The following is a 16,075-nucleotide window of genomic DNA, read 5'->3' as shown; positions in this document are numbered from 1 at the left end:
TGAAAATTTTGGTTAAGTTTTGTGTTTAGGTCCATTTAATTCCTTAAGTATCAAAGCTATTGCTTTCATACTTTCAACACTTACTAACTATCATAAGTGGACTGTGCGGGCAAAGTTATGTAACTCTGACTGGCATTTTGACAGAATTATGTGCCCTTTTTATACTTAGAAAATTGAAAATTTGGTTAAGTTTTGTGTTTGGGTCCACTTTTTTCCTAAAGTATCAAAGCTATTGCTTTCATACTTGCAACACTTACTAACTATTGTGAGGGGACTGTGCAGGCAAAGTTATGTAACTCTGACTGGCATTTTGACAGAATTATGGGCCCTTTATACTTGAACATTTGGTTAAGTTTTGTGTTTTGGTCTACTTTACCCCTAAAGTATCATAGATATTGATTTCATACTTGGAACACTTGCAAACTATCATAAGGGGACAGTAAAGGACAAGTTGCATAACTCTGGTTGTCATTTTTACGGAATTATGGCCCTTTTTTGACTAAGTAACTTTGAATACATGGTTACATTTTGTGTTTAGATCCACTTTACTTCTAAAGTATCAAGGCTATTGCTTTTAACCCTTTGCATGCTGGGAAATTTGTCGTCTGCTACAATGTCGTCTGCTGAATTTCTAAAATTAGCATTTTCTTCGATTTTTTTCAAAGAGTACCATCAGTATAGCAAACAGTTTGGATCCAGATGAGACGCCACGTTCTGTGGCGTCTTATCTGGATCCAAACTGTTTGCAAAGGCCTTTAAAATTTGGTTCCCGCACTGAAAGGGTTAAACTGTAAATACTTCATGCTACCATGAGGATACTGTACCTGGCAAGTTGAATTTTACCTTTACCTTTGAATGACCTTGACTCTCAAGGTCAAATTATTAAATTGTGCTAAAATTGCCATAACTTCTTTATTTATGATTAGATTCGATAGATACTTTGACAAAACAACTCTGACCTGACATGCCAAGATTGACTCCGTCCAAACCATTTCCCCCCCGAATCCCCCCTCAATCCCCCGAATCCCCCCTCAATCCCCACCCATTATTTTTTTTTATTAAAGATCATCTAATAAATGACCACCACACCCTCACACTATACCCCCCCCCACCCCCCACCCCAAAAAAATAATTTTTATGCCTCCGGTAGGGTGGCATATAGCAGTTGAACTGTTTGTCAGTATGTCAGTCAGTCTGTCTGTCTGTCCGTCCGAAAAAAATTACACATTTGCCATAACTTTTTCACTTTTTAAGATAGCAACTTGATATTTGGCATGCTGTGTATCTCACGGAGCTGCACATTTTGAGTGGTGAAAGGTAAAGGTCATCCTTCATTGTCAAATGTCAAATTTATGGTGTCTGTCCGTCGGAAAACTTAAACATTGGCCATAACTTTTTCAATATTGAAGATAGCAACTTGATAATTGGCATGCACGTGTATCTCGTATCTCACGGAGCTGAATATTTTGAGTGGTGAAAGGTGAAGGTGAAGGTCTTCCTACAAGGTCAAATGTCAAATATATGGCGTCTGTCCGTCCGAAAACTTTAACATTGGCCAAAACTTTTATATTGAAGATAGCAACTTGATATTTGGCATGCATGTGTATCTCATGAAGCTGCACATTTTGAGTGGTCATCCTTCAAGGTCAAAAAAAAAAGAAGAAAAAATTCAAAGCGGGGTTCTCCTGAAGCTGCACATTTTGAGTGGTGGAAGGTCAAGGTCATCCTTCAAGGTCAAGGTCATCCTTCAAGGTCAAAGGTCAAAAAACAAATAAAAAATGTCAAAGCGGCGTTATGAAGCTGCACATTTTGAGTGGTGGAAGTTGAAGGTCAAGGTCATTCTTCAAGGTCAAGGTCATCCTTCAAGGTCGAAGGCAAAAAATATCAAAGCGGCATTATCATGAAGCTGCTCATTTTGAGTGGTTCATGTCAAGGTCATCCTTCAAGGGCAAGGTCATCCTTCTAGGTCAATGGTCAAACAAAATAAAAAAATCAAAGCTGCGCTATCATGAAACTGCACATTTTGAGTGGTGGAAGTTCAAGGTAAGGGTCATCCTTTAAGGTAAAAAAAAAATATAAAAAATTCAAAGCGGCGTTCTCATGAAGCTGCACATTTTGAGTGGTGGAAGTTCAAGGTCAAGGACATCCTTCAAGGTCAAGGTCTTTTTTTTTTTAAATTTCAAAGCGGTGTTCTCATGAAGCTGCACATTTTGAGTGGTGGAAGTTCAAGGTCAAGGTCATTCTTCAAGGTCAAGGTCATCCTTCAAGGTCAAAGGTCAAAAAATAAATAATTTCAAAGCAGCATTATCATGAAGCTGCACATTTTGAGTGGTGGAAGTTCAAAGTCAAGGTCATCCTTCAAGGTCAAGGTCATCCTTCAAGGTCAAAGGTCAAAAAAATAATATTTCAAAGCGGCTTTCTCATAAAGCTGCACATTTTGAGTGGTGGAAGTTCAAGGTCAAGGTCATCCTTCAAGGTCAAAGGTAAAAAAAATAAAAAAATCAAAGCGCCGCGATAGGGGGCATTGTGTTTCTGACAAACACATCTCTTGTTTTTTTTCAAACATGGTTAAAAAACACAAAAAAATGTTTTTATTATTTTATTTTTGAAATACCGTCCAACCATCCCACCCAAGAATCCCCCCACACCCCACACTATAAACCCCTCTCCACTCCACCCCTTCCTCCTTTGTGATTGAAATTGAGATAGGTCCCTACACCTTTAAAAAGAAAAAATAGATGAGTGGTCTGCACCCGCAAGGCGGTGCTCTTGTTTCACAGAGTTATGGCCCTTTGAAATTTTCTATAAACTGTACATATAGTGCAATTCTTGTCCGGGCTATTTCTCCCCAACTACTGACTGGAATTCAATGAAGGTTTATGGGAAGCTTAACTACCTTGAGGAGAGGCGCATGTTATTTGTGGGTTCTGGTTAGATGATTTATTTAGAGAGTTATGGCCCTTTGAAATTTTTAAGTTGCTAAACCATCCATCGTATTATTTTGTCCAAAGTTATGTCCCTCAAGACGTTTCCTTTTATCTGAATATATAGTGCAATATTGTGATAAAAACAACCTTTGGGGAGCATCACCCGTCTCCGACGGTTTCTTGTTCTTTCCTTTTTTGTGTTATTGTAACATATTTTTATCAATATATTACAATTTAACACATATAAAAATCGTATAGTCTCGCTAAGAGTATGCCACTTTTACGCCTATTAAATTTTTCTAATTGACATGTGTTGAAAACAATGCTCCATAATCAGTTCCCAGTCATGATAAGAACAATTTTCCCTTGCAGATCAGTCCTTCATTGAGTTGTGAATTATCTCGTTGAGTTCTAGAAGGGAAATTTCAATATTTTGTTTTTAGCTCACCTGAGCACAACATGCTCATGGTGAGCTTTTGGGATCGCCTTTAGTCCGTCGTTCGTCGTGCGTCCGTCGTGCATCCGTCGTCAACATTGTGCCTTGTGAACACTCTAGAGGCCACATTTCTTGTCTGTCCGATCTTCATGAAAATTGGTCAGAACATTTGTCCTAATGATACCTCGACTGAGTTTGAAACTGGGTCATGCCGGGTCAAAAACTAGGTCACTAAGTCAAACAAAATAAAAACCTTTTGAACACTGTAGAAGTCACATTTGATGCCCAATCTTCATGTAACTTTGTCAAATTGTTTGTCTTAATGGTATGTTGGTCGAGTTCAAAAATTGTTCCGGTCCGTTGAAAAACATGGCCGCTAGGGGGCTGGGCAGTATTCCTTATATGGCTATAGAGAAACCTTGTGAACACTCTAGAAGTTACGGATGAGTTTGAAAATGGTCCAGATCGGTGAAAAAACATGGTCGCCAGGGGGCAGTTTTCTCTTTATGTATATAGTGAAAACATGTGAACACTGTAGAAGTCACATTTTTGGTCCAATCGTCATGAAATTTGGTCAAAACATATGTTTCCTGGATACGACGATTGAGTTCGAAAATGGTTCGGATCGGTAAAAAAACATGGCCGCCAGTGGGGGGGTCTTTTTCCTTATATTTATATAGTAAAAAAACTTGTGAACACTCTAGAAGTCTTATTTTTTGCCTAATCATCATGAAATTTGGTCAATACATTGGTTATGTGGATATCTCGGACGAGTTTGAAAATAGTCGTGAATATTTGAAAAACATGGCCGCCAGGGGGTGGGGCAGTTTTCTCAATGTGTATATAGTGAAAACATGCAAACAGTCTATAAGACACATTTTATGATCAATCTTTATGAAATTTGGTCAGCACATTTGTTTCCTTGATACAACGGTTGAGTTTTAAAATGGTTCGGATCGCTAAAAAAACATGGCCGCCAGGGGGGGGTCTTGTTCCTTATATTTATATAGTAAAAAAAAGCTTGTGAACACTCTAGAAGTCAGATTTTTTGTCCAATCATCATGAAACTTGGTCAAAACATTAGTTTTATGAATATCTTGTCATGATATCTAGGCCGAGTTCCTTTATGGTTGTGGTCTGTTGAAAAACATGGCTTTAAATGGCTTTATAGTGTGACCTTGTTTACACTCTACTAAGAAATTGCCAATGTACACGTTGAATGAAATTTATGCATATTATGATATTCATGATCTCCATGCAGTCATCTGAATATTAATTCTGCTGATAAGATATACAGTTAAATTGTCAAAAGTTTTTAAATTTATTTTTGTTTCTTTCTGAAGAGGATTATTATGTTGATGATCGGTTGGGGATGAAGTGCAACAAACATATTTTTGCCATCTGCAAACCCTTATCAAATATTCTCAAAATTTTAAGTAGTAATATTGATTTCACAGAAAATTACTTATGGGAGAAACTACTGTATATAATATGAATTGTGTTTGACCTCCAATCATAAATGTATGGCTTGTCAGGAATGCACTATTATTTTTGCAATGATCCCATTCATCTACCTGCTTATCAGCAACTAATTAATTCTCTATTGACTGTGCCTGAATTGTTAATGTGATGTAACAGGCTTGCAGCTTAAAAGTCCTTAGTCCCTAGAAATAGGCCCCAGCTGGGAACTCACATCAAAGACCTTCAGACTGATAAGAGTGGAACACATATTGTTATGGCACACATTTTATGGATGTCAGGTCGGTAGTTTTGGTGTGATTATCAAAGATTTGTGTTTTAAAAAGGATTGATTGTTGTTTTAATTGGAAATATCATTGCAAGGTAAGTCTGAAAATAGTTCCAGTTTGTTTAAAAGCAAGCCTCTGAGGTTGGTGGCAGATTAATTTTTATTGCTATAGTGAAACATTGTGAACTCTCTATAAGTTTCATTTTAGTTAAATTTTACTGAAACATGCTTAGAACATATGTTCCTATAATATCTTGATTTACTTTGAAAATGGCTCTGGTGCTCTGAAGAGCATGGTTTCCAGGGGCGAGCAAATTTCTTCTTGTGAACCTTATGATAATATTTATGTTTCATGAAGTACTTTTATTATTTTGAACTCCACCTTCCCGGAATAGTTTAGTTCCTTTGGTTCTCAGGTGAGCGCCTAAGGGCCCATGGCCCTCTTGTTGGATAAGGGACCTATGCATGTGCTCTAGTTGGCAAGATATGGATGCTTTACTTAGTTACAGGTGGTTATTTCATATTGACACATTACAGATTTTGAAGAGACTATGAGATTTGTTGAAGCTATTGAAGGTTTTTTATTTGTTAATGCTCAGTTAAGGAAGTAATTATGTATTTTCACTAATGGAGATGACTGTTATTTTGAATATGATCGACAATTCATATCTTATTATTGTCCTCTTCTATGATGCAAGAATGAATTTGGTCAAACTTCTGCTTCTGATTTAAAAGATTTTGGTATGGTTATTATTGTGTTTATTTATTCCTTTCAGCAGGTCACATGGAAGAAGTTGTAGAAAATATGTCAGATGCAGGCAACTATTCCGTAAAGAGAGGTGATTTTACAGTACCACAAGAACCACTAGGCCAAGATAAAGTGGAACAAGGAGAAAAAGTAGAAGACGCTGACAAAACCATACATGACATTCCCACAATGAGAGTAAATGATGAGGTCAAAGAAAAACATATTAAACCAATACCAATGCCTGATGATATTGATAAAAATTTGCAAGTAAAAAGAGAACGATGGTGCTGCTGGGATTCCTATGTGTGTCCTTGGGAAAAGTTTTCAAGACCAGGAGTACTTGATCTTCTTAAATGGAAGATTTGTGAAAAGACTCATCCCATTCCGAGCAAAGAGGTATTTATTTTCCCACTAAATATAGCTTTGTATGACCAGGAATAAATGCTCATAACCAGTTCAATAAAACTGGATTTGCCTAATACTGCTGATAATGTTTGGTTTTACTTCATCACCATATTGTAATACAGTAAACCAGTACAGTATCTTAAACTTGTGTTAGTTTGGCATCTTAGCTGCAAAAAACAGTTCCGAGTGACTTGAATATCCATACAAATTGTTAATTTTATGGACTAAATATCAACTTGCTAATTAAATACAAGTAACTTTTAATATTCTATGAAATTTAACAGAAGTTCCATTCTTATACATTGCAGGAAAAACTGTTTCAAAAAAGATGGTTCTAGATTGAATATAGATGAACCCTTTACCACATAGATACGTATTTTGATGCATTTGTAGTCCCTTAAACAGTTAATTTTAATTAAAGGCCTTTCTTACTAGATTCAAGTTGAAAAGGCTTAATTTCCAACACTTAGATACTGATGAGCAGCAAACAGCATAAAAACTCAACAGACTGCAAGTAACTTGCAGGCTGTTCTGGTTTTATGCTGTTTGCACATAGCCATTTTCACTTTGCTTCTAAGTGTGAAAGGGTTAAAGCATTATAATAATAAAGAGTATTATTTGAATTAACTTCAAACCATTTATAACATCTGTTCAAATTAAAAATAGTGAATCAAGTATCTTAACACACACACGGATGGTTGAAATAATAAATCTAAATAAAAATATAGTTAGGTTGTCTTAATAATAATCTTGAACAGGATATTGAAACACAATATTAAGTGAGGTTGGAATAAGACATCAATCTTGGACTAAACTTTTTTTCAACAATATATTATTATGCAGTTTTACTTATTGTATTAATTAATTAGACAACTTAATATATGAAGTAAAACAGACACTTGTTGATACAAATTGCAACATATAAATTGATTTTACTTAAAAACTGGATGTTAATTGGATTTTTTTTTAATCTACAAAGAATGAACTGTGTCAATACGTGCATGAACATGCCTTTTCAGCTCTATCTATGACCGCTTAATGGCCCCATTCTCAAAGCAATTGTACACAATTCCAATTAGAACAATTCTCAATTTGAGGATGATACACATATTTCTTTTAAGAAATGTCTTATGATAAAATTATCTCAGTATATTTCAATAACATTTAACAAAGATAATACATAGTTTGTTTCAGGATTTTATTCTTATAATTTGAGAAAGATGTATATGAAAGTAGTTTGTTCCAATAGCAGTGGACTTTTCACGCAAAAAATCCCAATCCGCAATCGCATTTTCCCCAAAATGGCCAGAAAAAGGCTTGATGAACAGTGTTTAAAATTACAGTAAGAATAATAAAACTTACTTACATTTGAGATAAAAATGAATGGAAAAATGCTCATAATACTAAAGATATAGACAGAATATTGTAAACAGTTGGATGTTTTATTCTCTATTTACATACAATAAACAGTTGGATGTTTTATTCTCTATTTACATACAAGGGCGTTTTAACACGCATAGGAACATTTATTTCATTTATCAACAATCACAAAACAGCAAAAGATAAATAAACTTAATGGCTGAAAATGATGTCTGCCAGTTAATTGTGTAGTAGGGCACTAACATGACTTTGTGTTACATGTATATAACTACTATGAAAAAGTAAATAGTGATTAGGGGACATCAATCAGGATTTGGGTAAGGCAAATGCAATATTTATTGTCTTTCTATTATATTTTATGTTATCCAAGAAAACTTGATAATATTTCAGGAGCTTGATAGGGTACTTCCTGTCAAGTCAAATATGGATAAAATCAAACAACCCCCTGCAGACAAAATACAGGTCACATGGATTGGCCATGCCACAATGCTTGTTCAGATGGAGGACATGACAATTCTTACTGACCCCGTTCTGGACTCATTTTGCGGACCGATCTGGCCCTTTGGCTACAAGAGACACAGAAACGCTTCCTGCCAGGTTAAGGACATTGAAAAGCTTGATGCTGTCATCATCAGCCACAACCACTATGACCATCTGGAGGCCAAGGCAGTGAGAGAAATCAATGCAAAATTTAAGGATGTGCATTGGTTTGTTGCTGGCGGAACCAAGGCATGGTTCCTAGCTATGGACGTTGAGGATAAAAATTTGACTGAACTAGACTGGTGGCATGGAGTGGAATTCAATGGGGTGAAATTCATTTGTACGCCAAGTCAGCACTGGTGCCAGAGGTGTATATTCGACTTAAATACGGTAAAATGAATACTACAATATTTGTATTAAAAGCAAAAGTATTTTGTTATTAAATTAGTAGTGAACACACTTATTTTAGCTAAATGGTTTTGTTATAACAATGCTATAGGTAATATCCACATCTCTTAAAGGTGCCATGTTGGAAGCTTAAAAAGTAAGATTGTTTTAAATTTTATTTTTGCTCAAAGATATTTTTTTGAATGGATTAAAACATCTCATGTAATTGTTGTCCATTGCAGTGCCTCTGGTGTAGTTGGGTGGTGAAAAGCTCAAAGCATTCCTTCTACTTTGCTGGTGACACTGGATACTATGAAAATCTTTTTAAAAAGATTGGTGAGAAGTACGGACCATTTGACCTGGCTGGAATACCCATCGGGGCTTACACACCAAGGTTTGCTTTATGTTTTATACTTGGTACTGTTCAGTCCATCAAACCGTTTTTGCATTTTTAGGGAACACTGGTGGGTATGTAAGCCTTGCGTTGTTGCAATTTTCAATGTTAATACAGCTGCCAAATATTTGTAAATGTCCAACAGTTATTTTCGTAGTCTGTTATTTGATGCCCCAACTTTTTGACAAGGGGGTAGGGGGGGGGCATATATACATGCCTTTTTCTGCACTGTTTGTCTTTACTGTTTTGCCCACTTTTCTGTCCTGCCCACTTTTTTTCCTGCCCCATTCTTTTGTTTAATGAAACCTTATGAACATATTGAGGGCTTTTTTTGTCATTTTCATGAAATATGCTCAAAAGCTTTGTGCTACCATTCAGAAATCATTTTATTTTATAAAAAGAAACATAACTTTTAAGGAAAGTCCAATGTACAATCTGGATGTAATAATTTCATATTACGTTTATTGGGAATACAGCCAAATATTGGCTATAATATCAGTGAAACAAAACACTAATAAGTTGTGCACTGAGTACCGGTAAAACAGATTACCCAATAAAAGTGAGTTGGTTAAATGGCAGCCTTGATATGACGAATATACTGTACTGTTTAACTGCAATCAATAATCTTTATCATTCTAGAAGTAGCAAACTAATAAAAACATGCCCATTAAAGGAAGAGGTTTAAGTCAAATTTTAATTGCTTTCTTGTTTGCCAATTCATTTGATATTATTTATTAATTAATCAGTGTTTAATTCTAGGTATGCGTTGTCCTATCAACACGTGGACCCTGCAGAAGCAGTGAACATTCACATGGATGTTAAATCACTTTGTTCAATAGGCATCCATTGGGGGACATTTAAAACCATGTCATGTGAGGTACCTGCATATTGTAGTTAGTTGATACTCCTGAAGATTCTTGTGTGAGAAAATGCAAACTTTTCATGAAAGTATGTACAGTGGAACCCCTTTAAACCGGACAACCCCGGGACCGAGAGGAAATTCCGGTTAAGAGAGGATTCCGGTTTAGAGGGGACATTGACTATTTTACTTTCAGAAGGTCAATTACAAAGCTTATGTGGGAAAAACAATTTCTGCAAATTTTAATAGTTTATTTACATATAACATTCATTCATACTGCATCACATTATAACAATACATGTCACTTAATATCTTGATTCGGAAGCAATATTAGCTACAACATAACTCAAACAGTGCACCCTGAAAAAACAAACAATTGTATACATGTATGCATTTGTTAGAACGACCTGTTTTTTCAAACATCTACCACGCACTATAGTCTTCTCCACCTTGTTAATCATTTTTTATACACTAACATACATTTCAGTGTCCTTTTCACTTGCGAAGTTTGCAAGCTTGATAAGGAGCTGAAGAGCTTCTTCATAGGTCATGTCACTACCAGGGGGTGGGGGGATTCCTCTTCAGATTCAGCCTCGTCGGTCTCTAGTTTAGTAATGGTGTTTGTCTTGTAGCTTTCCACGAGATTTTCTTCCCAATTTTCATCATGGTCCTCGGTCGGAATATAACGATGTCGATTTCATCGAAGTCTGCAATCTGCAATGCCAGCTCAAGTACCAAGACCGCCAGTCACACGTCGTCATCATCATCATCATCGTCATCATCACCATGATTCCCACTCCCATTGTTACCATCATCGCCATCACACTGGTTTGAAACCTTTAACCCGACTCCCTCAAAGCACTTAACAATTGTCTCTGGCTTCACTGCTTTCCACGCACCTATAATCCACTTTATGGCGTCCAGTAGCGAGATTTCCTTCGTCAGTTCTTTTACATTGCTGACAGTTTCTAACTTACTGATCAGCGATTTTAGTAGTCGCCGTCGGTAGAGTGCCTTGAAAGCACGGATGATGCCTTGATCGAGCGGATGCAGGTGGCTGGTGGTGTTTGCTGGGAGAAACTATACTTTGACATGAGGGAGCTGGTGGTCTTCTTCTTTTCCATGTGAGGTAGCGTTGTCTAACATCAGCAGTATGTGACGACCCTGATGCCGCATGTCCGCATTTACGCTTGTAATCCAGTCACTGAACACCTTGCTCTTCATCCAGGCCTTTTTGTTGTGCGTGTACTGGACACCTAGCGCACTCACTTTTACATTTTTGAAGCAACATGGCTTGCCTACTTTCCCTATCACGAGTGTCATCAACTTTTCGCCTGTGGCTGAGCACGCTAGCATAACAGTCACACGCCCTTTAGATGTTTTGTTTCCACTGGTCGATGAACCCTTTGCAGAGAGTGTCTTGTCTGGTAACGCAAGGTAGTAAAGTCCAGTCTTATCACAATTGAACACGTTTTCATACGAATACGTTCCGATAAAGTCACTAATTCTGTCCTTAAAGGTGTTCACATCAAGTAAGTCCACACTGGCTCTCTCTCTGCACACTTTGAATGCCTTTATGTCATACCGTGTCTTCCAACGACACAGCCATCCATTAGACGCTTTGAAGTCACTAATCCCTAGTTCCTTGGCAAAGCTCAGTGCCTTTTCCTGTGTGATCGGACCAGAGATCGGCAATGACCTGGTCCTTACAACACAAAACCAGTCCCATACAAGTTTGTTGATGTTTTCAAATTTCATTTCATTGTTGAACCGACTTTTGTTGGGTGACAAGTTGTTTTCCCAATGAGACATGTACGTAACCTCTTTTCGCACGATATCCCCGATCGTCGACTTTCCTACCCCATATTTCTCCAACGGCATCTTGAGTGTAGGTTTAGGGAACATCTCGGACTCTTATATCAATATGATTTTTTCTTCGAGATACAATTCCACGTGCCTTTGCTTAGAAGGAGGTTCGGACATTTTTACTCTTAGTTATCTTATTTACCAATTTGAATATCTAAATGCAACTGCTTCAAGAACTCTGCAAATCACCCTTTTTATATGACACTTAATTAGCAATTGTAATGAACAACACAAACTTAAAAAGCATTAAGATTATTAAAATTTAGCACGGCTTCCTACATCAAAAACAAAACACACTTAAGAATTCTATGTTTGTTATCAGTAATTATAATCAGTATTAACACCTCTATTGATCGATATGTACATCATAGGACAAGTATCTTTAAATTGTTTTGCGATTTTTACAGTTTGCTTATTTTTCGACCACCATTATTTATTTCACGCGTCTTTAATCCGCTATTCACAACTTTTTGACACTAGGTCTGAGGTGCAATAAACCGGCCCTGAGTGGTTTATAGAGGTTCACTTACCTATGGAATGACCTAATATTGATCCAAAGAATGACCTGTATTCGGAATTGAGGGGATTCCGGTCTTGAGGAGATATTTTACGCATGGTTATATAGGGAAAAATGATAGGATTCCGGTATAGAGAGGATCCGGTTTAGAGGGTTTCTACTGTACATCATTCTTTTGAAAATCAGTTTCTTTATGTACACATGTAAATGCTGAAAAGCAATTACTGTAACAAAGTTTGCGAACATTTGCAATGAAGGAAATCTGCTCAAATTTGAAAAACCTTGTGATTTTCACAGTGTAATAAGTACGTGCTAAAGTGAATAATCTTGTGAATTATGACATAAAAATGAGGTACAAACTTATTTGTGCAAACAGATAGCAGTATAGAAGAAGAAAGGTTTGCATTGTGTTTTACAGCATTCTTCAGGAGTTTTAAACAGTTGACAATGTTTTGCAATATTTTAGTTTGAGTTGTTTTCAGATACATAACAAAGTACCAGCATGTTGATCCAGTAGAGGCTGTTAAGATACACGAGGATGTTCAAAGTAATATGTCCGTTGGGATTCACTGGGGAGCTTTTGCATTGACCAATGAGGTACAAATAAATATTTACTTGTGAACGTTTTCGAAAGCTTTTGTAATTTGATGATCAATGGTTGTTTTTCAAAAACCTTTAATATGTTTACTCTATGGAGGTATCATTCCTGTTCAATCTTTATGAAACATTTTCAGCGCATTTGTCCCAACAGTATCTCAGTCATGTTTTCAACTAGGTCATTTTTAGTGAAAAGCAAGGTCATTGGGTGAAATAGAAGAAAAAACAGGAATTGTCATACTTTTAAACAAAGTGTCATTTATATTTGTCCAAGTATTTATTCTAATGATAGTTTGGCTCCAAGACAAGATAATGTGTTGTGTGCAATACCCATGATTCTTGTTAAGGTGTTTGGTAATATATATTTGTTTCATTGTTAAGCATTTGATTCAAATGCATATGTCACATCATACGACAAATCTCGTTAAACACTTTTTGTAGATGCATCAAAGGAAAGCTAAGCTGAAGTTTTTTTGAAACTCAAGACTAAGATATCTGCTGAAGATATTAATTTAAATCTGTCATTGAGGTCTTAGAGGTCTTTTACCAAATCCCATAACTGTCAAAATTTAGCAGAATTATGCTCCTTTTCAGTTTGACTGTAAATTAAATCATTGACTTATTCACCAAGTCATCACCTTTGGCTTATGATTGCATTAAGGTAGAGCACCTGTAATGATTTCCCACTATGTCTTTGAAGATTGAAGAGCCTTTTTACCTGTTCACTGATGGATATCTAATTTAAGCAGGTACTAATGTGAAGTTGCCGTGATCGAGGGATTAAGGCGATAGACTAGAAATCTTTTGGGATCTTCCCGCGCAGGTCGAATCCTGCTGACAATGCATACTTTTTGCCACGCCTTTGATTTCTTTTCTTATTTGATTTGATTTAATATAGCATATAAGCTATGTTAATTGTTAAATACATTGCAATTTTTATGCACATTCTTCAATTTTTAAAATTAAAACAATGTTATGGCCAAATTGGGTGATTTACTGCTGAAAATACAAATCATGCATGTTGCATTTTTATTTTTATTTAAAAAAGTTCAAAATATTACTTAAATGATACTATTTTGAATATTATGACACTTTGTTGCTAAGCAACCCAAGTTCTACTTGTCCGAAACCACTTACATTTCATGGCACTCTTTCATAAATAGCAAGTTATAAAAAATAAATGTCTGTAAAAGAATACTCATTTCATCTTGTGTACACACCAACTGCATGCCCATATTTTGAAATCTGGATGAATTATGGAACTTTCATTTACCCAAGGGGTGCAAACAAACTGGACAAAAGCCGAGAGTGGGGGTGGTTTTGAAAAAATCCGTATATTTTTTTTAAAGCATGGAAAGCCTACCTAAAAATGTGCATGTAGTTCAGTGAAATGATGCTGATTAAGAAAATACAACATTAGATTATATTTGGAAAGGTGCCAGTTACGGGTGCGCTACCTTAAACAAATAGTGTTTTCTGTTAATCATGGTCCATGCGCAAAAAGTTGGACTTTTGCCAACCCTTTTAAAGAAAAACGCCTACATTTTTCTTTTAAAATTCTAGTAAAAGTTTGTGTGCAGGGTGCATATACACTATAATTATATAGAAGTGGTTATGTGAGTAATGTACAAAGGAACATAGCTCTCAGCTTCAATTTAGCTGAAATACAAACAAATAAATTGTGTCTCTTTTTGCACTTCATGACTTTATAAGATACAATATGAATATTTATGTTACTACAACAGATACTCATTTGAAAATTGACATGTATTTTGGAGAGTTCACTGACCAAGGTCCATAACAAACATTGCATGGCTTAAATAAGAATTTGAGCGCTTTTTGCTCTATAACAATTACTATTTGCATGCAATTATTTCTATTGCAATGTAAATGGAAGATATTCAATTAGATCTTATAACAATACATGCATCAATTTAGTCTTGACAGAAAATGCCTTTGGGGACAAATTGACAACACCCGTTTGTTTATAGGCGCTTATTCACCATGCCTCTGAAATGAGTCGGTTATGTAAAGTCAACATGACATTCTTGTTATTTACAATTATAATGTTGTTTTATATGATGGAAACTTCTGCTGATATCAGTGTTTTTCTTTTTTTTTCATTTTTTAGTGGCCCAGTGGGGTATACCAGTTTTTGATGAAAAACATCCCATGAAGTTTATTTTCTTAACTAAAGTAATCAGAAATACACTAAGATTGAAGCTTTATAACTTTTTTTTGTTAAGATGTGTCTCATGATTATTATATCTCAATTTAATTTCAATTTAATCTTGTCAAACATACTTAATTATGAAAAAAGAAATGAATATAGTGCAAACATGTACAAATGTAATAATGAGCGAGTAAGTAAAAAAATCACCCATAAAGGGAAATGCCGCAAAAATTCCCCCTCATGAGGGTAGCGACCCGCTTCCCCTAAAATGGATTGAGGGCCCTGCCTATGATATCTTAATCCCGTTTTAAACTGGGCCACATGGGATCAGAAACTATATGGCTGGGTCAATTTTAATTTAAGAGAAACTCAGATTGTGAACACTTAGAGACCCCTGTTTATGCACAATCTTTATGAAACTCAGTGAGAACATTAACTACAATCATATCTTTGCCATAGTCTAAACTGTATTACATGGGGTAAAAAATTAGGTCACTAGATCAAATTTAAAAATGAAATTGAAGAAGCTGTACAGTTCATCTTTATCGCCCAATCTTAATGTAACTTCATGACCAAAGGATATTTCCTGCAAAAATAAACTGGGTCACTAAGGGCATAAAACTAGATCAGTAAGTCAAATTAAAGAAACAGCTTGTGAACAGAGGCCACATTTATGGCCCAATTTCATGAAATTTGGTCAGAAAATGGGATTTAAGTGAGGTTAAAACTAGGTCATTTGTGAAATTTTGAGAAGCTTGTGAACACTCAGAGACCTCTTTTAATTAACATCTTCATTTAACTTGGTTGAAACATTTTCTCAATTATATCTAGGCTGAGTTTGAAACTGCATGAAGTTGCGTAAAAAAACTAGGTCAGTGGGTTAAATTGAAGAAAAACATACATGTATCGCCCAATCTTTTGCAAACTTGGTCATTAGTCTGTCCTTATGACATCTTGGCAGAGTTTGAAACCATGTTACATGGGGTCAAAAACTAGGTTACAAAGTCAAATGAAATAAATAGCTTGTGAACACTTAAGAGGCCATATTTAACGCAATGCATGAACATCGGTGAGAACCGTTTTCCCAATGAAATCTGGGATAAGTCCAAAACTGAATCATTTGCGGTCAAAAACTAGGTCTTTAAATTAAAGAGAAAGC

General features: G+C 35.9%; 1 protein-coding gene across 10 annotated transcripts in view; it reads left to right on the top strand.

The window, feature by feature from the left end:
* LOC127874386 (N-acyl-phosphatidylethanolamine-hydrolyzing phospholipase D-like) overlaps positions 1–16,075 on the top strand; it is a 37,358-nt gene that overhangs the window by 12,714 nt on the left and 8,569 nt on the right. For 6 of the 10 annotated variants that reach the window (XR_008046854.1, XM_052418680.1, XM_052418674.1 and 3 more), the window contains exons 2-5: positions 5,886–6,254; positions 8,034–8,513; positions 8,753–8,904; positions 9,664–9,781. Coding sequence is in view for 9 of the 10 variants with exons in the window: in XM_052418680.1 (XP_052274640.1) it covers positions 5,895–6,254; positions 8,034–8,513; positions 8,753–8,904; positions 9,664–9,781 (1,110 nt within the window). In the remaining variant the exon portion in view is untranslated. Of the gene's footprint in view, positions 1–5,885; positions 6,255–8,033; positions 8,514–8,752; positions 8,905–9,663; positions 9,782–12,628; positions 12,744–16,075 lie in introns of all 10 variants that reach the window. The other 4 variants (XM_052418676.1, XM_052418675.1, XM_052418677.1 and 1 more) reach the window with 2 other exon arrangements.

Source organism: Dreissena polymorpha, chromosome 3, assembly GCF_020536995.1.
Source record: "Dreissena polymorpha isolate Duluth1 chromosome 3, UMN_Dpol_1.0, whole genome shotgun sequence".
NCBI lineage: Eukaryota > Metazoa > Mollusca > Bivalvia > Myida > Dreissenidae > Dreissena > Dreissena polymorpha.
This window is presented reverse-complemented; position numbering and strand designations above follow the sequence as displayed.